Source organism: Camponotus vicinus, unplaced genomic scaffold (assembly GCF_025532165.1).
Source record: "Camponotus vicinus isolate PSW18456_S1 unplaced genomic scaffold, iyCamVici1.0 SCAF_14, whole genome shotgun sequence".
NCBI classification, from domain to species: domain Eukaryota; kingdom Metazoa; phylum Arthropoda; class Insecta; order Hymenoptera; family Formicidae; genus Camponotus; species Camponotus vicinus.
This window is the reverse complement of record NW_028141950.1, coordinates 9,098,149-9,125,603: the sequence shown is the minus strand read 5'-3', so window position 1 is coordinate 9,125,603 and position 27,455 is coordinate 9,098,149. Positions and strand designations below refer to the sequence as shown.

General features: G+C 32.3%; 3 protein-coding genes and 1 pseudogene across 4 annotated transcripts in view; 1 reads left to right on the top strand and 3 right to left on the bottom strand.

The window, feature by feature from the left end:
* The window catches only part of LOC145965734 (proto-oncogene tyrosine-protein kinase ROS-like), a 313,112-nt gene that overhangs the window by 88,991 nt on the left and 196,666 nt on the right, over nucleotides 1-27,455 (bottom strand). The window lies entirely within an intron of this gene.
* Nucleotides 3,426-6,119, top strand: LOC145965658 (fatty acid synthase pseudogene; annotated as a pseudogene).
* On the bottom strand, nucleotides 6,785-7,434 carry LOC145965657 (fatty acid synthase-like). Its single transcript, XM_083089312.1, has 3 exons — nucleotides 7,389-7,434; nucleotides 6,958-7,302; nucleotides 6,785-6,798 (listed from the first exon to the last, which is right to left on the bottom strand). Exons 1-3 carry the CDS (start codon nucleotides 7,432-7,434, stop codon nucleotides 6,785-6,787), a joined length of 405 nt encoding a protein of 134 aa, XP_082945438.1.
* Nucleotides 10,845-25,766, bottom strand: LOC145965183 (fatty acid synthase-like). 2 transcript variants are annotated; one of them, XM_083088568.1, is made up of 10 exons: nucleotides 25,729-25,766; nucleotides 21,745-21,927; nucleotides 19,927-20,117; nucleotides 19,594-19,693; nucleotides 19,166-19,510; nucleotides 14,747-17,901; nucleotides 14,049-14,523; nucleotides 13,554-13,896; nucleotides 11,959-13,445; nucleotides 10,845-11,548 (listed from the first exon to the last, which is right to left on the bottom strand). In XM_083088568.1, exons 4-10 carry the CDS (start codon nucleotides 19,637-19,639, stop codon nucleotides 11,151-11,153), a joined length of 6,249 nt encoding a protein of 2,082 aa, XP_082944694.1. In that variant the 5' UTR covers nucleotides 19,640-19,693; nucleotides 19,927-20,117; nucleotides 21,745-21,927; nucleotides 25,729-25,766; the 3' UTR covers nucleotides 10,845-11,150. The 2 variants fall into 2 exon arrangements, with proteins under 2 accessions (XP_082944694.1, XP_082944695.1); XM_083088569.1 differs by lacking the exon at nucleotides 21,745-21,927 and having other exon boundaries at nucleotides 25,729-25,752.

Here is a 27,455-nt window from a genome sequence, read left to right as displayed (position 1 = left end):
TGATAAGACAGGTGTGGGGGATAGGTAAAAGGAGGTTTACGGGAGATTGGAAAAGAAGAATTTGGCTGTGTGAGAGGTTGGTAGGAACGGTAATAGAATTTGGTGCAGAAATATGGGGGTGGAGGGAATGGAAAGAGGTGGAGGCAATGCAGGAAAGATGGATTAGGTGGACGCTAGGGGTGGATTGGTGCACACCGGGGTATATGGTAAGGGAGGAGACTGGGAAGGAGAAGTTTAGGATAGGGACAGGGAAAAGGGCAGTAGGATTTGAAAAGAAACTGGAAGAAGGGAGAGGCGGAGGCTTAGCGAGGAGATGCTTTGAGGAAATGAAGAGGAAGATACGAGAGGGAGGGGAAATGACAGCGTGGGAAGAGGAGAGGAGGAAATTTTTGAGGACAGGGGAAAAGAAATGAAAGAGATGGAGGAGAAAAGAGGAAGGGGAGAAGAAGTATATGATGGGTGGGAGCAGAGGGATAGAGAGATGCAAAAGGAGGAAAGATGGGAAAGGATTAGAGATTCAAGGTACAATAGATGGTATGGGGAGGTGAAGGAGGAGGGAATACCGGCATATCTGGAAAAGGGATGGGGGGAGAGTAGATGGAGGAGGGTGATAAGATTTAGGTTGAATAACGAGATGAGAGGAGCGAGATATTGGGAGTCAGAAGAAAGAAGGAAGTGTAGGCGGTGTGGGGGGGGGAGAGGAGACAAGGGAGCATGTACTGGGAGAATGCAGAGGAGGAGGAAAAGAGGGGAATTGGTGGGAAAGAATGGAAGAGATCTTGAGTCAGGAAGGGGAAGGGGAATGGTGGATGAGGGAGATAGAGAGTGAAAGAGAGAAGGAAAAGGGGGAGTATGGAGGAGAGGTGGAAGGAGAGGGTATGGTGAATGAAGGGGGGTGTGTGGAGTGAAGGAGAATATGTGGAGTATGTGGAACCGGAAGTCGAAAAGTTAGGGGTAGATCTCTCTCTCTGAGTTAGGTTAGATAGGGTAGTTTGTAAGGTAGAATGTAAGGCAGTCATAAGCCGAGGATAGTCATAAGTTAGTGTCAAGCAAAGCGAGCGGTTGTTGGACAGGCGGTGTCTTCTTTGCGCGGCGAATCACAGCATAGGTGCTATGTTTGTTGCAGTATGCTTATGGTTTATTTTTATTTTTATTTTTAGTTTACTTTTTGTTTTATTTTTATTTTTCTCCGTTTTCCTTTATCTTTATTTTCACTGTGGTTTATTAGATTATACTGTATTTATTTTTATTTTTATTTTTATTTTTATTTTATATTTTCTTGTTATTTTCCTTCCGTTTATTTTGGTTTGTGGATTCTGTATTCTTTTTATGTGAAAGGTTTGTAAGAGGTTCGGGTACGCTCCTCGAAAAAGAGCCTTCAATCCTCAAGGGGACGAATAAAGATATCATCATCATCATCAATAAAAAAGTAAATATTTACAATTACATTAGAAATAGTATATTTCGTTAAAGTTCATTTGTTAATAATTTTTCAATAAATAATGAGCGATGATTGAAACTTTTTGCATATTATTCTTAAGGATATGATAATCAAGTCGGGATAAAGAAGTATAAAAGATAGACGCAACTTCCTATCAATATTATTTGGTGCTCTCTGTTTGAGTCTGTTCAATATTTCCTCTGTAATAATATCGAATTAAAAACTGTAAGAAGTGTGCTATTAGTGGAAACTGCTGATCTGCCAATCAAAAGTAAGTTTTTAAACTTTGTTCAATTTAATGGAGACTATGGTTACACTTCACGTTATTGTAAAGGTCAAAATTTTCACGTTTCAATTATTCCAAGAGGTTCAGTACATATTTATCGTTACGAAAATGAATTAAATTTAAGATCTTCAAATGAATGTATTGAATATGCTAATAGAGCAAGTCCCGATAATCCTGTCTTGGGTATAAAGGAACACACTGCTTTTTCAAATCTTATGTCAGATTTTATCGGAGGAATTGGGATTGATAGAATGCATTGCGTGAATGGTGGTGTCGCGAAAAAGATGTTATTACTAGTTTGATATTAAATTTCGAGCTTTTCCGTTTTCTTTGTATGCTGTCATTGATGTCATTCATAGAAGGCTTATGACAATCAAACTGTCAAAATATATGCATCGTATGCCGCGTTATGTACAAGATTTACTCCACTGGAAAGCATTAGAATTGAAAACATGGCTTTCATTATTCTGTTCCACTTGTCAAAAGAATTTTAAGACAAGATTATTTCAATCATTATCTTCTTCTTGTAGTAGCAATATCCATATTAAATTCCGAACAAATCATTTTCCATGATAAATATTGCTCAAGATTTTTTAAATAAATTTGTGCGTGAATTAGAACATTTATATGAATTGCAATTATGTTCGATTAATATCCCTCAACTACGACACTTACCAAACAACGTTCTAAAAATCGTAGTTTTATGAGCTTTCTCTTGCTTTGAATACGAGAATTTAAATGGTAAACTTTTAAAATTGGTGGAATGGAACGTGGCATATTAATGAAAAAATTACGACAGCTTATGAGTACTAGTTTATAAGAAATGAATAGATTAATAAATGAAATACCAAGAGGTCCCGTTTATACATTTTGCTCAAGTAAAAACCGATAAGTAAAAATAAATATTTCCAAATTGCTACAGTGTTGATGCTTATAAGAAATTACAGAAATTACAAATATTATTATTACTGCAATGTACAATACAAGAATTCCTAAAACGGTCTCATGGTGGTACTACATATATATTTTACATTATTAAAAAATAACTGCTTATATGTGTCGCAAATGTATAAAGCAGATTTACAGACAAAGATTTTCTGTTGTGTAATAAATATATAAATAATGAAGGTCAAATGCAATTCATTGCTTTATTAAAATTATTTATCAGAATTGCAGTGAAGAAAAAGACATTACACAATTGTACAAAAAATTGCGATTGTGTAATTGTTGTTCGTGATGATTATAACACAACCGATATTATTTTTTTTTTACAAAAATATCACAAAACAGATAACTTTATAGCTATTCCTATTGAAACTTTAAAATGTGTATGCGTATATATGAAAAGCAATAAACAAATGTATAGAAATGTCTATTAAAAAAGGACTAGAATAGTATAATTTTTGATGTATATTTATTGTCCATTTCATTATATTATAACATTAATTGCATTAGTTTGAAATAATAAAAATTATTCTCGATTTGTAAATCGAGTATTAATATATTTTTATTAGTGCTGAAAATTTCGATAAAATTTGAAGGTTTAAACGAGATAAAGAAAGAGTTGTAAAAACGAAAATAGGAGAATTCAATTTTAATGAAACGATTATATGTGCAATCTAAAATTACAAGAAAGAATTTTTATTTTTATAGAGAGATAGAAAAGTTAATGCAAAAACTTATTATTTGAAAATCAAGATGCCTACTTATTTTGAAGATAATATTGTCATTGCGGGCATTTCAGGTAATTATACCGATCTCAAGTGGTGTTGTGGCACAACACCACTTGTATTATAAGATGGTTATTTGTAATATCAATTTTTTTCCTAGGCCGTCTGCCTGAATCGTCAAACATTGAAGAATTTAAGGAAAATTTAATAAAAGGAACGGATATGGTCACTAAGGACGAGAGACGTTGGAAACCGAATCTTTACGATTTACCCTCTAGATTTGGCAAACTTAAAAATCTTCATAGTTTCGATGCCTCTTTCTTCAAGATACCTCCTAAACAAGCGCATATAATGGATCCGCAGCTTCGCATTATGCTGGAAGTGACATATGAGGCATTAATTAACGCTGGTGTCAATCCCTCCACTCTGAAGAAATCGCATACTGGTGTGTTCATTGGTGTTTACTCTTCGGATGCGAGTGATTTTTGGAAAAGAAAGCCGGACGGTAGGTATATTTTGAAAATTTATGGTGAAAATTTTTATCTGTTAAAAATCACATTATGAAACAATATTGTTAAATAATTAAACCAATTTTTAAAAATTAAATCATACAAATGAAAGGACAAAAGATTATGGAAATTTCTATACAATTATATTATGAAAGATATTCTTATGTAGTTAAATCAGTTTTTAAATATATAATCTTACAAATGTAAGATATATACGAAAAATACATAAAAAATACGTGATAAACTGTTTATATAGAAATATTTTTTTACACAATTGGAAAAGTATATATAAGATTTTGAAGTAAATATACAATTAATTAAAACATTATTTTTTTTACAAGTACATATACAGGGTGATTCTAAATAACTTTATGCTTTTGCAAAAACATAATCTTGACCGAATTCTAAGACGATTTTTCCTTTGGCAAAATTTCGTCCGAAGCTTAGTTTTTGAATTATTAAAGGAAGTAGTTAACGTATGACGGGTCGAATACAAGAGGCAGGCAAGGGTGACGCGATTCACCGTCAGACGCGGGTGCTTACGCGGGGCGCCTGCTGCGATCAGCTGGTCGCTATACACATACATACACACATGCGAACACATACATTCTCTCTCTGTCTGTCTGTCTGTCTCTTTCTCTCTCTCTCTCTCTCTCCCTCTCCCCCCCTCTCTCGCTCATTCGCTCACTCACGTTTTTTTTTTTTTTTTTACGAGAGAGGGGAAAATGCATTTTATGCATACCCACCGGTCGATCCAATGAGTTATGTGGGACTCGAGTACCAAGTCGAATTACCAACTCGGTACTCCCTACTCACTAAAAACCCCTCTCTTTTCACGAATTTCCTTTGACACACTGTCCTTCTGACTTCCCGAGATCTGTTTTCACATAACGTCAAAAAATAGTTATTATTACCTTGTTCGATGACTTTTGATGTATTGCTGTAATTGCTTGAAGGAGAAATGAATTTTCCGATAGATCGTACGTTCTCAAATTTAACGTAGATATCACGTTGCAAAAGACAAGAAATCCACACTAAATTATTAACTGAAAGTTTTTCTCCTTTCTCATGAACTGTATTCTTTTATAAACTTTAACGTAATCACATTTATTTACTCACTCGATGAGACGAGAAATTTACTAATGACTCTCACTAATCACTATTAATCATTGTCGAATAATAACTGTTAGCGATTAAAAATCACTAGATGAAAGAAACACGCGCGGACACGTTACTACACGATGCGACGACGCGACAATGCGACGATAATTACTCGGCGACTGCAAGCAGTTTTTTGTCATGGTAGGTTGCGGTAGGTTAAGGTACTACTGGCGCAATCGAACGCGATCATGTGTTCGATTGAAGAATGTGGTAAACATAATAAACATTTAACATATTAATATTATTATTATCATGAATGTGTGTGATATCCATACATCGTACATCTATTTAAAAATTAATTAGATTAAATAAGTGTTTTTAAAATATTTATTACTTTTACTATTATCATATAAAATATTAATATTAAATATTTATTTAAGATAATAGTAAAAGTAATAAATATTTTAAAAACACTTATTTAATCTAATTAATTTTTAAATAGATATCATACGATGTATGGATATCACACACATTCATGATAATAATAATATTAATATGTTAAATGTTTATGTTTACCGCATTCTTCAATCGAACACATGATCGCGTTCGATTGCGCCAGTAGTACATTAACCTACCGCAACCTACCATGACAAAAAACTGCTTGCAGTCGCCGAGTAATTATAGTCGCATTGTCGCGTCGTCGCGTCGTGTAGTAACGTGTCCGCGCGTGTTTCTTTCATCGAGTGATTTTTAATCGCTAACAGTTATTATTCGACAGTGATTAATAGTGATTAGTGAGAGTCATTAGTAAATTTCTCGTCTCATCGAGTGAGTAAATAAATGTGATTACGTTAAAGTTTATAAAAGAATACAGTTCATGAAAGGAGAAAAACTTTCAGTTAATAATTTAGTGTGGATTTCTTGTCTTTTGCAACGTGATATCTACGTTAAATTTGAGAACGTACGATCTATCGGAAAATTCATTTCTCCTTCAAGCAATTACAGCAATACATCAAAAGTCATCGAACAAGGTAATAATAACTATTTTTTGACGTTATGTGAAAACAGATCTCGGGAAGTCAGAAGGACAGTGCGTCAAAGGAATTTCGTGAAAAGAGAGGGGTTTTTAGTGGGTAGGGAGTACCGAGTTGGTAATTCGACTTGGTACTCGAGTCCCACATAACTCATTGGATCGACCGGTGGGTATGCATAAAATGCATTTTCCCCTCTCTCGTAAAAAAAACAAAAAAAAACGTGAGTGAGCGAATGAGCGAGAGAGGGGGGGAGAGGGAGAGAGAGAGAGAGAGAGAAAGAGACAGACAGACAGACAGAGAGAGAATGTATGTGTTCGCATGTGTGTATGTATGTGTATAGCAACCAGCTGATCGCAGCAGGCGCCCCGCGTAAGCACCCGCGTCTGACGATGAATCGCGTCACCCTTGCCTGCCTCTTGTATTCGACCCGTCATACGTTAACTACTTCCTTTAATAATTCAAAAACTAAGCTTCGGACGAAATTTTGCCAAAGGAAAAATCGTCTTAGAATTCGGTCAAGATTATGTTTTTGCAAAAGCATAAAGTTATTTAGAATCACCCTGTATATGTACTTGTAAAAAAAATAATGTTTTAATTAATTGTATATTTACTTCAAAATCTTATATATACTTTTCCAATTGTGTAAAAAAATATTTCTATATAAACAGTTTATCACGTATTTTTTATGTATTTTTCGTATATATCTTACATTTGTAAGATTATATATTTAAAAACTGATTTAACTACATAAGAATATCTTTCATAATATAATTGTATAGAAATTTCCATAATCTTTTGTCCTTTCATTTGTATGATTTAATTTTTAAAAATTGGTTTAATTATTTAACAATATTGTTTCATAATGTGATTTTTAACAGATAAAAATTTTCACCATAAATTTTCAAAATATACCTACCGTCCGGCTTTCTTTTCCAAAAATCACTCGCATCCGAAGAGTAAACACCAATGAACACACCAGTATGCGATTTCTTCAGAGTGGAGGGATTGACACCAGCGTTAATTAATGCCTCATATGTCACTTCCAGCATAATGCGAAGCTGCGGATCCATTATATGCGCTTGTTTAGGAGGTATCTTGAAGAAAGAGGCATCGAAACTATGAAGATTTTTAAGTTTGCCAAATCTAGAGGGTAAATCGTAAAGATTCGGTTTCCAACGTCTCTCGTCCTTAGTGACCATATCCGTTCCTTTTATTAAATTTTCCTTAAATTCTTCAATGTTTGACGATTCAGGCAGACGGCCTAGGAAAAATATTGATATTACAAATAACCATCTTATAATACAATTGGTGTTGTGCCACAACACCACTTGAGATCGGTATAATTACCTGAAATGCCCGCAATGACAATATTATCTTCAAAATAAGTAGGCATCTTGATTTTCAAATAACAAGTTTTTGCTTTAACTTTTCTATCTTTCTATAAAAATAAAAATTCTTTCTTGTAATTTTAGATTGCACATATAATCGTTTCATTAAAATTGAATTCTCCTATTTTCGTTTTTACAACTCTTTCTTTATCTCGTTTAAACCTTCAAATTTTATCGAAATTTTCAGCACTAATAAAAATATATTAATACTCGATTTACAAATCGAGAATAATTTTTATTATTTCAAACTAATGCAATTAATGTTATAATATAATGAAATGGACAATAAATATACATCAAAAATTATACTATTCTAGTCCTTTTTTAATAGACATTTCTATACATTTGTTTATTGCTTTTCATATATACGCATACACATTTTAAAGTTTCAATAGGAATAGCTATAAAGTTATCTGTTTTGTGATATTTTTGTAAAAAAAAATTAATATCGGTTGTGTTATAATCATCACGGACAACAAATACACAATCGCAATTTTTTGTACAATCGCGTAATGTCTTTTTCTTCACTGCAATTCTGATAAATAATTTTAGTAAAGCAATGAATTGCATTTGACCTTCATTATTTATATATTTATTACACAACAGAAAACTTTGTCTGTAAATCTGCTTTATACATTTGCGACACATATAAGCAGTTATTTTTTAATAATGTAAAATATATATGTAGTACCACCATGAGACCGTTTTAGGAATTCTTGTATTGTACATTGCAGTAATAATAATATTTGTAATTTCTGTAATTTCTTATAAGCATCAACACTGTAGCAATTTGGAAATATTTATTTTTACTTATCGGTTTTTACTTGAGCAAAATGTATAAACGGGACCTCTTGGTATTTCATTTATTAATCTATTCATTTCTTATAAACTAGTACTCATAAGCTGTCGTAATTTTTTCATCAATATGCCACGTTCCATTCCACCAATTTTAAAAGTTTACCATTTAAATTCTCGTATTCAAAGCAAGAGAAAGCTCATAAAACTATGATTTTTAGAACGTTGTTTGGTAAGTGTCGTAGTTGAGGTATATTAATCGAACATAATTGCAATTCATATAAATGTTCTAATTCACGCACAAATTTATTTAAAAAATCTTGAGCAATATTTATCATGGAAAATGATTTGTTCGGAATTTAATATGGATATTGCTACTACAAGAAGAAGATAATGATTGAAATAATCTTGTCTTAAAATTCTTTTGACAAGTGGAACAGAATAATGAAAGCCATGTTTTCAATTCTAATGCTTTCCAGTGGAGTAAATCTTGTACATAACGCGGCATACGATGCATATATTTTGACAGTTTGATTGTCATAAGCCTTCTATGAATGACATCAATGACAGCATACAAAGAAAACGGAAAAGCTCGAAATTTAATATCAAACTAGTAATAACATCTTTTTCGCGACACCGCCATTCACGCAATGCATTCTATCAATCCCAATTCCTCCGATAAAATCTGACATAAGATTTGAAAAAGCAGTGTGTTCCTTTATACCCAAGACAGGATTATCGGGACTTGCTCTATTAGCATATTCAATACATTCATTTGAAGATCTTAAATTTAATTCATTTTCGTAACGATAAATATGTACTGAACCTCTTGGAATAATTGAAACGTGAAAATTTTGACCTTTACAATAACGTGAAGTGTAACCATAGTCTCCATTAAATTGAACAAAGTTTAAAAACTTACTTTTGATTGGCAGATCAGCAGTTTCCACTAATAGCACACTTCTTACAGTTTTTAATTCGATATTATTACAGAGGAAATATTGAACAGACTCAAACAGAGAGCACCAAATAATATTGATAGGAAGTTGCGTCTATCTTTTATACTTCTTTATCCCGACTTGATTATCATATCCTTAAGAATAATATGCAAAAAGTTTCAATCATCGCTCATTATTTATTGAAAAATTATTAACAAAATGAACTTTAACGAAATATACTATTTCTAATGTAATTGTAAATATTTACTTTTTTATTTTTAATAAGAAATATTTAATAAAATAAAATATTCAAATAAAATAAGGAAAATATTTAAAAGAAATAAGAAAAATATTAAACAACAATAATTTTATATTATTAATATAATGCACTTTTATAAATCACTGACAAGAAAATAATCGCAAGTATCCCACTCCGATTTTGATGAATATGGCTTTTGATGACTACACTTTTGATATGATGTAGGTGTATCTAGTAGAGGCGTGCAAATCTGCTCTCACTCCCGCTCGTTCCCAACCATTGAAATATATATTAACTGGAATGAGCGCTGGGCCTGTCGGTGCGTGACGAGAGAGAGCATGTCAAGGTATCGCTCTGTCCTTGTTTAATACAGTCTGAGTCAAAATTATTAAAGTCTTTATTAGCTACACTGTAACTTATATATTTCAGTCTTCCCGACAGCGAGACTGGATTCTCGAGACTCAAATTATCGGGAGCGCTGTTATCGAGAATAGAAGCTCGGGAACGAGCGAGTCCCGATAATCTGAGTCTCGAGAATCCAGTCTCGCTGTCGGGAACAAGCGGGAGTGAGAGCAGATTTGCACGCCTCTAGTATCTAGCTCAAGGAGATATAAGATAAGAGATACGTATTTTTTTCATACGTGTCATTTATGGCTGAATTTTGCATTAAATGCTTTAAATATGTTTTAAGTTTTGCTATAAAAAAATTTCAGTTTTCAAAATTGGGAAGGAGAATTGATTTTGAAAAATATGACACGAAGAAGGGAAAGGAGATTTTGAAAAATATGATATAAAAAATTTAATTACACTGTTATAAAGTACATTCAAAACTTTTAATGGAAAGTTAGTCACGCAAAAATATCCGTTGGACACATATTATGCTTGTAATGAATAAAATTTTAAATTAATAAGACTCCTATAATTCTTGATTGTGTAGACTTCTGAAGAAAGTTTTGTGTAAGAGAGATAGAGTGAAGACGGGATAAATTTTTAAACGGGGATGTATATAAGAATATGATTTATATGAGAACTTATAATCACTTGTAAAGAAAATTTTTGAGAACTGTACCCTAACTTAACACTAGGCACATTCAATGTGCCAAGTGATTGGTGGAATGAAATAAATTTTCTTGAATATCGATTGGACTTGAAATGTCTGAAATACGCTGAGATGTATATTAAATTGAAGATGTATATTAAATTGTAAAACTAATCAAATAATGTTATATAAACAATAAAAATTAAATATTCGAATATTTATAATAAATGATTTATTAATGCCAAATTGTTTCAATTATTCTCGAGAATATACAATAATAATTGATAATAAATTTCTAGGATCAGTTTCCTCATTGATATAAACATACATATATTCTTGTGCGTATATAGGAGAATATATTTTTCTTGACTAAACTCTATAATATATTATGATATTTATGTAATTTTATTTCTGTCTGACATCTCTTATTTTGAATATTACAGATTTATTATTTATGACTTACTTAAATATTTATAATGTATTAAGCACATGTATAAACAAAATAATAATTCTTTTAACAAAATCATATAATCAATATAGAAGTATAAGTATTTACAATTATCATAAATTACATTAAAATACAATCATTATTATAATTCACATGTTAGAAAAAAGTGCTAAGGAAAAAATATTTTAAAAAATTAAAGTATATATCTCTCTCTGTAGATTTGCGATAATTTTTACACTTCTTTAACTCGTTGAAGGATCGTGAGACACATTGTTTGTCGCTAATAAATCAAATAATTTGCCTAACGTTAAGACATACATTTCTCGGAAAGATAACATGAAATCATATTCTCTTTCAAGAATCTGTCTTATCTCCATATAGCTTAGCGAATCGATACCGAGTTTGTCGAAGCTTTCATTAATATTTTCCGAGATGTTTTCAATACCAAGGATATTGCCAACGATTTGGGCGACATGATCAATTTTGTTGTTGTTATTTGTAGATTTGTGTTTCTCGGCTATTACCGTAGACGATAATACTGGGTATGGTTGTTGAAGAAAAACATCTATGGTCTCAAGACAGCTTGTCACACGTTGCGGTAAAACATATCTTATATCAAAATTTTCATTCTTCACTGTATCTGTAAAAGTCAGAGCATTATGTAGTGGTATCGAATGTAAAAAGTGATTACTGTTCGCTTCGATGATCTGATCAAAATATTTTACATATTTAAATATTTAATTCGTGCTTTTATTTTAATAATGTAACGTTGTAAGTCTGCAATTATTTTCTACTAATAGTTCCTCCATAATTGTTAAATTATATATTTCTTGCAATAAAAAGTTGTTAATATTTCTAATAAAAATAAATAATATAATAAATCTTCTTCCAAGAGTCGTACAAATCATTATGTTGACTATGTGAGTACTTTATACCGAGTAAAATGGAAGTATTTTTTCCGGCAGAATTTCTAAAATCATCAAAATAATAAAATTCGAAAAAGGATCGAAGATCATGAATTTTATAAAAAGAAATAGAGAGATGTCTCACCAACGTATAAACCGACGTCTCCTATACTACCCCACTGAATAGCAAGACCGGGCAAACCAGCAGTATGTCTCTGCTCCATCATTCTCTCTATAGCTGAATTTGCGAGACCATAATTGGATTGACAGGCATTGCCGCGGCCACACGATACGGATGAGAACACGACAAAATGATCCAATGATGGACAGGACTTTCTCGATACTACATCCAGATTCCTCGTACAGTTGATCTTTGGTAAGATTACAGTTTCGAAATCGGCCACTTGCATGTTCTCGAACAGAGCGTCGCGTAGAACGACGGCTAAATTAAATATACCGCCTACCGGAGCCAATTGATTACTCTCGTCGATCAAACATTCGGCACCCGATGATGTCGTAATGTCTGCCGTAGAGATGATAACTTTGATGCCATTATTGCGCCAATGTTGCACGCGTGACATCTGATAACCAGTGCGTATGCCAGTACGTGACACGAGAACGATGAATTTAGCGCCGCGGATGATCATCCAATTGGCCAATTCCAAACCGAATCCACCGAGACCACCGATCAACACATACGACTTGTCTGGATACATGTAAGTACGTGGTATGGCCGCTATCGTTCTTAGCATCGGCAACATGCATTTCTGCGGCTCTTCGTCTCGAATATTCAGCAATACCTTGCCAATATGCTTGCCTGTCGTTATAAATCTGAATCCTTGCTGGAGGCTTTGCTTCGAAAATACAGTAGTCGGTAATGGACGTACTACACCATTCTCGATTCCCTCCGAGATTAGTCTAATCGTTTTTCGCTTATCCTCGATATTTTGGAACAACAATTCTAAAAGTATACCATGATAAGAAGTATTCTTTAAAAACATAGACATATCTACGGGATTGCCATTCAACATGTCGTGCTTCCCAATATCGAGGAAGCGACCGTCTTTCGCGAGGCATCGTACGCTGGCATGCAGTCTCTCTTCTGACAACGAATTCAATACTACATCGACCCCACGTCCTCGGGTTTCGTCCAAGATCAGCTGTTCAAAACTCGTATCTCGGGAATTGCCAATGTGCTTGTCGGTCAATTGCGAAAAGATCTTCTTGAGATATAATCGCTTTTTTTCTGTGCTGACAGTGGTGAAGACGGTGCAGCCAGCATGCAGAGCGATAATGATCGCCGCTAGGCCGACGGCACCCGCACCAGAGTGAATCAGTACGCTTTCGCCCGCTATCAATCGACCTCGTACAAACAGAGCATAGTAACTGGTCACATAAGCGACCGGTATTGTCGCCGCCTGCTCCAATGTCCATTCCTCAGGTACTTTCCAAAGAAAATCGCAATCCGGCAACACGATGGTCGCCAAACCACAAGATTTGGTTAAACCCATTACTCTACAGCCGTTTGCGTCTCTCCCGGAGAACTCTAATCCTAATACATAGTCTTCTGTAGCAAGCCCTAACGATGAAAGAGTATCTGCTGATAGTTTACCAGTCGCCAGCAAAATATCCCTGTTAGTATAAAATTTATTAACAAGTATTTATCAACGTGGTAACATATTATTCTTATAATTTCAGAGGGAATTTCGGAGAGAGCAAGACATGACGCTTGAAACTTGCCTGAAATTTAATGATGCATAGTACACACTGCAGAGTGTATTTTGATATTTGGTCTGACAATACGTTAACGGACTTTGAATCCATTCCAAACTATTTAAATTTCCCGTCGTCAATGTATCCACATAAGCGTGCTCTAATTCCACGTAGTTATGTTGATCTAATTGCAAATGCCGATAACTACCCCATTGACCTCCTTTCAATACATTAGCCATTAGTCCTTTTTCCAATTGCTCCACGTAGAATTGCGAGAATAAATCAAATTTGGGAGCATTACTGTCCTGGATGAAAACATAACGCACGTTTGCGATCTCGCGTCGCATGCAGGTTATGAATCCGACAAGACCTGAAAATGAAAAATAACAAAATCCAATAATTCATTGATAAACACTGGGATAAAGCTCCGAAAGATGATTATTTTTATAATTTTAAGTAAATACTTTTAAACATGAATTATTTTTATTTCAAAAATTATTATATATAAACATGTATAAATACCAAGTAATTCTTCGCCTTGAGATACAAAATATATATTTTGATTTTCACTATCAAATTTTCTCAATGCCGCTTTCGCATTTGTCAACCATGAGAAATCTTTTCCCGTGATCTGTATTAAGATTGGTTCTTTTCTCACTTTACGCTTTCTCAATAAGAAGTAACTCTTTCCCGAGGAGTCGATTTGTTTACCAATCAACATCAAATTCGCCTCCTTTAGTGCAATCTTTAAGTCTCTAGAGGAGAATGTACCAGTCTCCTCTAGAAGAATAAAGCAATTAGAACTTAAGGTAGCCGCTACATTTTTCAGAACGATGCAAGGTCGGCCAGAGAGGACTTCCGCTGCTATGATGAGGTGCATATTCTGAACTGGGAATGTACCGCTTGCATCCCATTTCATTATATTAAGATCAATGTCCATTTGATTGAAATCTGTCGCATAATCGCATGTGGAACTAACGGCTACTTGTAAATCAATCTAAAACAACAGCACGGATATGTTCATACGTATTTAGAATGCTACATGTACATGTAAAAAACGATTTCTACATATAAGATGGACTTATGAAAATTGCATATGTATTAAAGAAAATGTGTATCTCTTATAATATAAATCGCACGAAATTACACTATTTATCTAAGATGTCTGTTCAGTTTCTAAAGTCGACGATAGTTATTAAAATTTTGTAGCGAGTACTTACCGTAACTACGGGTTCGCCACAAAGAATATCGAGTACAAGCGGCGCCAAGAGGCTCTCCGCGGCTCGATTATCCGCAATTTCCACGGCCTTGATTCTCGATGTCGTTACATTTTCACACACAATTTGTAACAGTACAGTGAGTGCGTGAATCTTTTCTCTCTTTGAATCTTTCAAGACCAAGCTGCGCGAGTTTTCATATGGCACGAAAACGTAACGTTCGTATTTGGGTTTAGCTGTCTTCTGCTGTCGCTGAGATGTGGTGTATTTCGTACCTCTTATTTCGATACCGCCTGATTTGATGAAATTGACATATTTATAATAATATATTGGCAATCCGCCGTTCTTTGGTAACTCATTGACCATTCGTTTATGAAGAACGGGATCAATCAGAACGTAAGGAATTTTCGAGCCATACGATAATCTCCGATTGTTGGACAATAATTTAAATTGAAACATACTATCGATATACGTAATCCATTCATTAAACCAATATATTTCGCCAACGTTGAAAGAATTGTCACAGCATTTTAATCCCTTGAAAGTACCATTGTATTCGTATCCACGTAATCTCAATTCCTTATAAATATCCTCCGTATTCAATAGAAGCTCGGTGGGCGGCATCGGAAACGGTGGTAGGTTTAGCTGATTTTTCTCGATAGTTTCAGCAGGGCGGATATTCCCGCTGATTACAATCGTATTCGCTTCGAGAATCACAAAATCTCCCGTTTCCTCGAGAAGTTTTATCAAAAACTTGATTGTTTTATTCTCCAGTAAGAAGGTAATGCGCTGAAACCATATGTTCTCAAAAACTACTGGTAGTCGCTCGAAATCGGTATCGCGTAGCTTTGCAAAGAATTGCCAAACCATCAACATATAACAGCCGCCTGGGTACACAATTCGCCCATCAATTTTATGTCCCGTTAGATATGCATCTGTTTTTCTAGACAAATTTACCTCTATGACATGCTCTCCAGACGATTCTTTCGACTTTTGCTTGAAATCTGGCACCTGCCATGTAGCAGAGTGGTCCCACTTGACCAAAGATCCGATCATCGGTGTTCCGCGACTAACGGGAAAACTGACTGACGGATACAGTTTAGAAATGTCGGGTTGCGCGCCGGCTATGTACATCTTTCCCACATTAGATAGTAAAAAGATCAAATTATTAGAATGATTCAGCTTTTGGAGACCGATATTAGTCACCGTGGATGGTAGCGATTTACGCAGGATTGTCTGTAGCAAACAATGTGGCGCGATTTCGATGGTTATCGCATTCTTTGGGATATGCGCGATCGCCTCCTGAAAAAGCACAGGTGACAGCATATTGTTCACGTGATACTCCGTTGAACATAATTGTGCGATTGGGCTATCCCATGCGGCTTCGGGTACCGAACTAGAAATCCATCTGGTAGATCTTTGCTTTGGCTTTGGTACAATCATATCGAGAGAAGCGCAAAATTTGGATTTAACTGGAACAATATATTTGCTGTGATAAGCAACGCCACAGCAATTGATCATTTTGGCAAAGATATTTTTGCTCTTCAACTCTTCTACGAACTTTTTCACAGACACGGGTGAGCCAGAAATAGTAACCAAATCGACGGAATTATGACAGGCTGGAGCGATATCGGTCAAACACATCTTCTTGACTTCCTCCCAATTCAAGTTTACCACCGCCATAGCGCCTGGTTCCAAATCGGAATCTATGATCGACTTGCCTCTATAATAGGCTGCCAAAATCGTTTGCTCTAGGGTAAACGCGCCATCGGCATACGAGCAACTTATTTCACCAAGGGAGTGTCCAATTATACCGTCTGGTTGCACATCCATAAATATTAACATATCGATGAGAGCGATTTGAATGGCCACGATTGACACGGTAGCAACCAGTACGTTCTCGTATGTTTCATCGCTACCGTTAATGATGATATTCATTAGATCAACATCGTGCTCCTTTAATACATCCGCGCATCGTTGTAGACTTCGCTGACACGTTTCGATATGAAGCAATTCGCGTCCCATACCCGGCCACTGAGTATTGATACCGGAAAATATAAACCAAACGGGACGTTTCTCGTCAAAATTCGCCTCGACAATCTCGCGCGTACTATCATAAGCGAGTATTTCATAGCCACGAATGTTGTGATTCGATAAGTTATTACTGTGCACGGAGTACAGTAGAGATAAAAACTCATTGTCTCGTCGATGCTCGTTTGCTTTATTCAGTAATATCTGTACAGCTTCTTTTGTACGGCCCGATACGGCGACCAGCTTCGGCAATAGCTGCTCGACGGTATCCAATGACACCTTTACCTTCGAATTGCTGCGCAGAATGACGTGCGAATTCGTACCTCCAATGCCAAATGAATTAATACCCACAAGACCGCCGTTCCATGGCGTAGCTTTGTCGATTACGCGAATACGTCCCTCGGTCAACGCGGGAATATTTGGATTTGGAATGGCAAAGTGCAGATTCGCCGGAATCACACCGGTTTCCATCGCAATCAGCACCTTGGCGATTGAGCACAATCCACTGGTAGCTTCTGCGTGTCCCATATTTGATTTAACCGAGCCGATTAACAGCGGTGTCTTTCTGTCTTTGCAAAATAACTTATCGATGGCAACGAGCTCCTCCGGATCACCCGCTCTAGTACCGGTACCATGCGCCTCCACGTAAACTACGTTTTTGGGATCGATATTTACCTCATTGTACATTTTCTGCAACATCAAATACTGCATGTCACCACTCGGGTGCATGATACCTTCGGGCTTGTAGCCGTCCGTGTTTATCGCCGTGTTGACTACTGTGGCATACACTCTGCGTGCGTCTGTCATTTTCTGCAGATATATTGCGACCACCGCTTCGGCTCTCACGTAACCGTCAGCTGAGGTGTCGAATGATTTACATTTGCCATCTGTGGACAGAAGATTCATACGATGATGATGAAGGCTATAAATCGGATCGAGCACGAGATTCAATCCGCCGACGATCGCTGCGTCGCATTCTCCAGTGCGTATCGCCACGATTGCCTGATGCATAGCTGTCAAGGACGAAGAACAAAGTGTATCCACCGAATAGCTGGGTCCAATTAAATCGAAAGCGTAAGAGATTCTGGTGGCTATCATTCCTTGTCTACTTCGAACCCATTCATGTCCTGCAAGTAGACGATAAATTTTTGTAGCTTATTCAAAAGATATTTTATTCGACTGATGTTTATAGTATTCTTGTAGCAAAAACTGGAATTTTGCTAAATGTGTATGCATTATAATGTAATATGTATTATATGTGTATATGAAAATTATAATGTAATATTATATAATTATATAATTTTATATTATATAATATTATATATTTATTATACAAGATAGATCGCCTTATATACCTTATTGTACAAGAGAACGCCTTATATATCTTATTGTACAAGAGAGAACGCCTTATATACCTCAATTGTCAAGATATAGTATTATTAAAGATAACAATTTAACTGATTGAGTTTTCTTATCATGTTTATTTTAAATTAATTAAATTAATAAAATTTACTAATCATAAAAAGGAAGGATGTCTAGACACAAGGTCATTTACTGCAATAATATGTAATAATTAATAAAATTTTACATGTGTTAAAAAAACATAATAGAATTAACCAAACGTTTCGATCTTTTCTGTATCCTTCTCATTGGTGATGAAAGGATATTAAATTAAAATAAAAAAAATCAACAAAAATAAACGAGAAGATATGTAAATCATTGGTTGGTATAAGTAAATTTCACTTTAAAGGTCATAATATAGATAATAAAGAACACGAACATGATTTAAAATCGTCCAGGCTCTTTTTTCCTTTTTATGATTAGTTATTATTTATAACTTATTATTAGTTATTATTTATATTTATTATTTACATTAATAAAAAAAATTTTTTTTTCTATTGCTCTCAAATTACTATGCTTTAGCTCTTGTCAATTTTAACACTTATATTAATTTTATTAAATAATTTTATTAAATAAATAATTTGATATAAATACAAATATCATGTATAACATATTCTAAATCTTACTTTTAAACTTATATATGTACTTGTAAAAAAAATAATGTTTTAATTAATTGTATATTTATTTCAAAATCTTATATATACTTTTCCAATTGTGTAAAAAAATATTTCTATATAAACAATTTATCACGTATTTTTTATGTATTTTTCGTATATATCTTACATTTGTAAGATTATATATTTAAAAACTGATTTAACTACATAAGAATATCTTTCATAATATAATTGTATAAAAATTTCCATAATCTTTTGTCCTTTCATTTATATGATTTAATTCTTAAAAATTGATTTAATTATTTAACAATATTGTTTCATAATGTGATTTTTAACAGACAAAAATTTTCACCATATATTTTCAAAATATACCTACCGTCCGGCTTTCTTTTCCAAAAATCACTCGCATCCGAAGAGTAAACACCAATGAACACACCGGTATGCGATTTCTTCAGAGTGGAGGGATTGACACCAGCGTCAATTAATGCCTCATATGTCACTTCCAGCATAATGCGAAGCTGCGGATCCATTATATGCGCTTGTTTAGGAGGTATCTTGAAGAAAGAGGCATCGAAACTATGAAGATTTTTAAGTTTGCCAAATCTAGAGGGTAAATCGTAAAGATTCGGTTTCCAACGTCTCTCGTCCTTAGTGACCATATCCGTTCCTTTTATTAAATTTTCCTTAAATTCTTCAATGTTTGACGATTCAGGCAGACGGCCTAGGAAAAATATTGATATTACAAGTAACCATCTTATAATAAAATTGGTGTTGTATCATAACCATTTGAGATAATATAATTACCCGAAATGCCCGCAATGACAATATCACCTTCAAAATAAGTAAGCATCTTGATTTTCGAATAATAAGATTTTGCTCTGACTAAACTAACTTTTCTATCTCTCTGTAAAAATAAAAATTCTTTCTTCTAATTTTAGATTACACATATAATCGTTTTAATGGAATTGAATCATGTTCATTGTATAGCTTTATTTTTATTTAAGTTTCTGTCATAATATTTTAATATATAAAAAGACAAATACACAATGAATAATTATATTATATTTAAAAAAGAAAATTAATTGACCTCTTTTATTAAATTTATACTAATTTTTCTGGAATATGAGAAGAACTTACTTTTCAAAACGGATTGATTTAAACAGGAAAAAGTCTGTGTCTGCTACACTATTCCTGTTTATAATTCTTTGATTCACTAATTTTTTACAAGGATCTATTTATCCAGGGAAATAACGCATTACTTGTAACGCCGTTATAGTTACTTTTTTTGGTAACAGATTGGTAATGGCGTTATATTTTTTTTTCTGTAACTGTAATGATAACGTAATTACATTTTTTTAATAACGATAACGAATTTAACAGTTACTTTTTTCGTTACTTTTCATATTTTGAAAATACTTATGACATCGTATTTCCGTCATATTCAATCTTTAGTCATCGACCGACATTCATATACATAATGAATTCGGATAATACCTCTGATACCGGCTGAAATTTATTGCTCTGAGAGCGATTAATGACATCATTGGTCAATCACAGTTATTCCATTCTTCTGGAGTGGATGTGATTGGCCAGCTTTTAAGTTTGACGTAATATCCCGCGAGAGCACAAAAAGAATGTAAATTTAGGTGTACTTATAAATTTAATGGAAATTAAAATTTTTTCATTTACATGTGAAGTTACGTGTTAAGCACTTTAAAATCTATACCTCTTTAAATTTTTTACGGTTTTGTAAATTTAAAATAAAAACTTTATTGCTTCTATTAATATTTTAATAAAAAATATTGCCAAAATAAATTTTTTATTTTGTTTTATCTTGTTTTAGCATTAAATGTAACGAGAAAAGTAATGAATCGTTACTTTTGAAGTAATGGTAACGGTAACTAATAACTTTTAAAAACAAGTAACTAATAATGGTAATGAGTTACTTTTTTACCCGGTAACGAGTAACGGTAACTAGTTATTTTTAAAAAGTAACTTTTCCATCCCTGTATTTATCGAATGGCGATCAAGCTTTTTGCTGGTAATAATCTCTAATTTGGTTATATTAATTCTAAATTTAAGCGGACAAAAAAAAGCGTTACTAGTTTATTTACTAAACTCTTATACGATCGCAAAATTTGTATATATGAAGACTTTTATAGAACAAATATTGAACAGAATCATATATAGAGCATCAAATGATTTTGATACGAGAAGTTGCGTCCCTCTTTTATACTTCTTTCGTTATTCCCACTTGATGTCCTCGAGTGTAAACATGTAAAAAGTTTCAGTCGTCGTTTATTGTTTATTAAAAACTTATTTAAAAAGAACTTAAATGAAATATACTATTTCTAATATAACTGTAAATATTTTTTTTATTTTTAATAAGAAATATTTAATAAAATATTCAAGTGAAATAAGAAAAATATTAAAAAACAACAGATTTTATATTGTATCCAGCAAACACCAAGTATAACTGTTAGTTATATAATTTCCCACTCAACAATTACTGTTATATAACACATAAAAGTTATATAACATGTAACAGTTATATTGTTGAATGGAAAATTATAACTAATTATTATGTAATTGTTACTTGGTGTTTGCAGGGATTAATATCATGCACATTATTAATATTACTGACAAAAAAAGGACCGAAAGAGTTCCCCTCCGATTTTAATGAGCTATGGATATATTGTCCAGATTAATATAAGAGACACGTATGTTTGAAAAAATCGCTTTTTATATTTCTGTGCGAATACCATTAAAACGATACAAAAAAGGTACAAAAAAATTTCGAATAAAAGTTTTATGGTTTTGAATGTACTTTATAATCATATTTTTCGATAATATCATATTTTTGGAAAGAGACACTTAAATTTAAAAAAGAGCGTAAGTATTTAAAAGCATGAACGATAATAAAAATTTTAAAATTAATACGTAATATATGCATACTTATTTTTATTCTGTCGTAGTAGAACGAAACCGCTGATGTACTATATTGTACTAAACTGCTAGTTTGATCCAACGATAGATGCTTTTATAATAATGCGTATGTATTCCCTTGGACGATTTGTAAAATTATCTTATATTAATATCATGCCTTTGCTGCATTTGTGCATCTATTTTTGTTCATTGCTATAAATAAATTATCGCCTATTAATATTTAATTTTATAATTCGTATTTTTCGTATCTGTACACTTCCATAAATTTCCTTTGCTATGAGGTCTGTATTGGATTAGCTCTGAAATTTTTCGAATTGGTACCAGATTTCTAATAACTTATGAAATATATGTTTCTTTTCGTATTTATACATATTTTGATTTTGACTACCATATTGAATCCATCATTTTGAATTTTTGAAACTTGTCTTCAGATTTGTAATCAGCGACCCGAAAAACATAAAAAGTGCAATTCACAGATATCCACTAAGTAAAAAGAATTGCGCCAATCAAAGGGGTAAATTAATTATTGCCATGATATACAGGGTGTTCAAAAAGTCCCGGACCGGTTGAATATTTCATAAACTATGCACTTTAGAAAGAAATGTTTCAGACAAAAGTTGTATGGCTTGAAGGGGGCCATAAGATGGCGTCATTGGTTTGACCTTGAAAAGTCGTTTGAAGGTCACGTGAAAGTCACCTTCAATTTCTTAAATGGAACCCCCTATTTTTTGTTACTTATTCTTGTAGCTTATCTCGAGAGCTTTCCAAAACACTATAACAAAGTATTTCTTCATTGAGTACTTTTCGAGTTATGAGGCTTGAAATAATTTCTTAATTTTACATAAACCATAAAATATCTAGTAAAATATTCATTTTTCGATTATCTTACCTTAATACTTTTATGTACAAAATAATGAGAGGAATCAATTGGTGTAAAGAAAACACATAGTTGTTTTTAAGAAAAAATATGGAATTGTTAATTGCAAATTATATATTTTTTCTTCAAAACAACTATGTGTTTTCTTTACACCAGTTGATTCCTCTCATTATTTTGTACGTAAAAGTATTAAGGTAAGATAATCGAAAAATGAATATTTTACAAGATATTTTACGGTTTACGTAAAATTAAGAAATTATTTCAAGCCTCATAACTCGAAAAGTACTCAATGAAGAAATACTTTATTATAGTGTTTTGGAAAGCTCTCGAGATAAGCTACAAGAATAAGTAACAAAAAATAGGGGGTTCCATTTAAGAAATTGAAGGTGACCTTCAAACGACTTTTCAAGGTCAAACCAATGACGCCATCTTATAGCCCCCTTCAAGCCATACAACTTTTGTCTGAAACATTTCTTTCTAAAGTGCATAGTTTATGAAATATTCAACCTGTCCGGGACTTTTTGTACACCCCGTATAATAATATAATTGTTATAATATATAAATATGTAATATGACAAAATTATAGTATATAAAATATTTATTGATAACACAAGCCTGCGAAGGTCAGTTATAAAAAGCAGAGCAAATGAATCTATTTGATTTTTTGACGCTGAAAACAAATATGACTATAGAATAATTTCTTTAGCACGTTTTTAGATTTTAAGTAATTTGTAATTAAATAGTTCAAAAATGGCTATTTTGGCCAATTTCATGAATTTATTATGAGAGAACTTGTAATTAATTGGCTTTTGTAATTAATAATAAATTTCTAAGATCAGTTTCCTTCTTGATATAATATACACACACATATATATATATATATATATATATATATATATATATATATATATATATATATATATATATATTCTTGCGTATATAGGAAAATATATTTTTCTTCATTAAACTATATATAAAATAGTTTACTCAAGCAAGTTTTCTTTGGTTATACACTACTCAAAAGAATTTAGGGAACACTTTTCATACCCTAAAAATTGGGCTATTTTCAAACCGCTGAAACTCGTCGAAAAATCATCGTAGAAAAAAAATTAAAAAAGCATTGTGAAGCATGAAGTTTCAACTTTAACGCGCTATCGGTGGTTTTTTAAAAATCTTTTGTCTTCCTTATTCTGCGCTTTAAAAAGGAACACACTGTTTAGTTCCTTAAAATTATGTATTTTTAACACGCTGCAACTTGATGAAAGAAATTTTTTTCGAGAAATTCAACTCAAGCTCTATAAATTACAACATTTTCTCTGTAAAATGCTTTTTTAAAAATCTTTCTACGATTTTTTTTGACTGAGTAATGCGATTTGAAAATAAACCAGTATTTTTTAGATATGATATCGATACTCGGTGAAAAATCATCGTAGATGAAAAATAAAAAAAGCATTTTGAAGCTTGAAACTTCAACTTTAACGCGCTATCGTTAGATTTTTTAAATTTTTTATCTTCTTTTTTCTGCGCTTTAGAAAAGAACATTGTGTTCTTCCTTAAAATTACGTTTCTTTGACATTCTGCAGTTTGATAAAAAAATTTTTCTCAAAAAATTCAACTCAAGATCCATAAACTACAACATTTTACCTACAAAACGCTTTCCTAAAAACTTTCCTACGATTTTTTTTGACCGAGCTACATAACTTCGAAACCAATATGTAAAATGATGTATACCGCCGGCATTAGCGTTATCTAATGTGCACCACATGGAGGTTGCCGATCGGATTTTGCACATCATGTGTAGTGTGTGTGTGTGTGTGTATGTGTGTGTGTGTGTGTGTTACATAGCAGAGATAAGGACCCCGCAGTTCGTCACTGTGTGTGCCAGCGCGCGCACGCGTGCTGGCACACACACACACATGCACAGAAAGAGAGAGAGAGCAGAGAGGGTTTGAAGTCATTAAATACTGCAGGAGTGACGAACTGCGGGGTCCTTATCTCTGCTATGTAACACACACATACACACACACACACACCCTCACATACTACACATGATGTGCAAAATCCGATCGGCAACCTCCATGTGGTGCACATTGGATAACGCTAATGCCGGCGGTATACATCATTTTACATATTAGTTTCGAAGTTATGTAGCTCGGTCAAAAAAAATCGTAGGAAAGTTTTTAAAAAAGCGTTTTGTAGGTAAAATGTTGTAGTTTATGGATCTTGAGTTGAATTTTTTGAGAAAAATTTTTTTATCAAACTGCAGAATGTCAAAGAAACGTAATTTTAAGGAAGAACACAATGTTCTTTTCTAAAGCGCAGAAAAAAGAAGATAAAAAATTTAAAAAATCTAACGATAACGCGTTAAAGTTGAAGTTTCAAGCTTCAAAATGCTTTTTTTATTTTTCATCTACGATGATTTTTCACCGAATATCGATATCATTTTAGTCATGAGAATTATATAAAGCTTGCAAAAGACGACAGATAAAATTAAAAATATCACTTCGATTTAATTTCTGATACAGTTTCAATAGAGGAACTTCAGATATTAAATCGATTTTATAAGTCGGACAAGTAAATGTCCGGCCAATAAACGAAAATGATTCGTTCATTATCTATTTAAGATGCATGTTCAATACGCACCTAAATATAAATAAAATTTTTAACTTTATAGTCCTTGATTAAAAAAATTTATCTTATGAACATTTTACTTTTTTTAAATATTTTATTTTATTTTTCTAACTTTAATTTTTCTATTTTTCTCTAATAATAATCATTTAATTTTAATTCCAAAGTTAGATATAAACTGATAAGGTTATTTAGAATAAGAAAAAATATATAATGTGTATTTCTTTGTAAAAAATATAAATATATTTTTATAAATTTCAAACAAGCACTTTATTGTAATGTACCATTAATTTGAAACCTATACATTTTAAATATATTAAATTAATGCATTTAAATATAATTAATTAACACGTTTTAATGTATTAAATTAAAATATATCAAGTGTTATTATTATAAGTTATGCAGCAGGAAACGTATAAAAAGAGCTTCAACTAATTTACACATTTATACGTGTAAATATAACATATTAAGATTTGCAGTGTACTTACCTTATCGAAAAGTATGGGTATTTGTTGTTACATTTGCTACGACTCGCGATTACAGAAGAGAGAAACACGCAATATATATGTGCGATACACTTAAAATATTCAAAACGTTTCATAAAAACTGGAACTAAACGAACAAAAAAAATTGTTTTTGATGACATCAAAAGGTAATATATATGATAATTTATTACCAGTGCTACAAAAACAAATGATACGCTTATGCAGCTACGGAGGCATAACATTACACTGCAAATCTTAATATGTTATATTTACATGTATAAATGTGTAAATTAGATGAAGCTCTTTTTACGTTTCCTGCTGCATAACTTATATGCACTTGATATATTTTAATTTAATACATTAAAACGTGTTAATTAATCATATTTAAATGCATTAATTTAATATATTTAAAATGGATAGGTTTCAAATTAATGGTACATTACAATAAAGTGCTTGTTTGAAATTTATAAAAATATATTTATATTTTTTACAAAGAAATACACATTATATATTTTTTCTTATTCTAAATAACCTTATCAGTTTATATATAACTTTGAAATTAAAATTAAATGTTTAGTATTAGAGAAAAATAGGAAAATTAAAGTTAGAAAAATAAAATAAAATATTTAATAAAAATAAAATGTTCATAAGATAAATTTTTTTAATAAAAGACTGTATAAAATTAAAAATTTTATTTATATTTAGGTGCGTATTGAACATGCATCTTAAATAGATAATGAACGAATCATTTTCGTTTATTGGCCGGACATTTACTTGTCCGACTTATAAAATCGATTTAATATCTGAAGTTCCTCTATTGAATCTGTTATTTAATTGTTAATTGCAAATTACATTTTTTTTTCGAAACAATTATGTGTTTTCTTTACACCAATTGATTCCTCTCATTATTTTGTACATAAAAGTATTAAGGTAAGATAATCGAAAAATGAATATTTTACAAGATATTTTACGGTTTATGTAAAATTAAGAAATGATTTCAAGCCTCATAATTCGGAAAATACTTAAAGAAAACTTATTTAATTATAGTGTTTTGGAAAGATCTCGAGATGAGCTACAAGAATATACAAAAGCATATAGGGTGTCCCGTTTAAAAAGTTGGAGGTGACCTTCACGTGACCTTCAGGTGACTCTTTAAGGTCAAACTAATGGAACCATCTTATGTCCCCCTCGAAACCATACAACTTTTGTTTGAAACATTTTTGTCTTAAACTTATGGATTTTGAGATATTTCAGTGCGTAAATTAAAATGGCCTACCCTGTATAAATATAATAACATAATAATTTTTGAATTTTTGAATTTATAACAGTTATCATGTATAAATTTTTACATCATTCGGGATAAGTATATACATATATTTTATCTTTATATTTAATGACTTACCATATATTTAAATTATATTGATGATTACAAAAGTATGCAGTTGTAAAAATAAACTATACTTATTGCTCTATCTCCACTAACTATATTTAATAAAGCTAATAATGTATAATACTTATACACAATTACGGTCTATCATTTCGAAAGATCACCAAATGCTGACAACGTTTTATAGATATGTATGATATTATGCATTATAAAATATATTAAGTAACATATAAGATTATATAAATCATTTCATAATCGATGCAACGATACCGTATCTCGCAATAATCTGGCGAGCACATTTTCCCGAATAATTCTAATTTTCATACTACAGTATTCTAGTAAT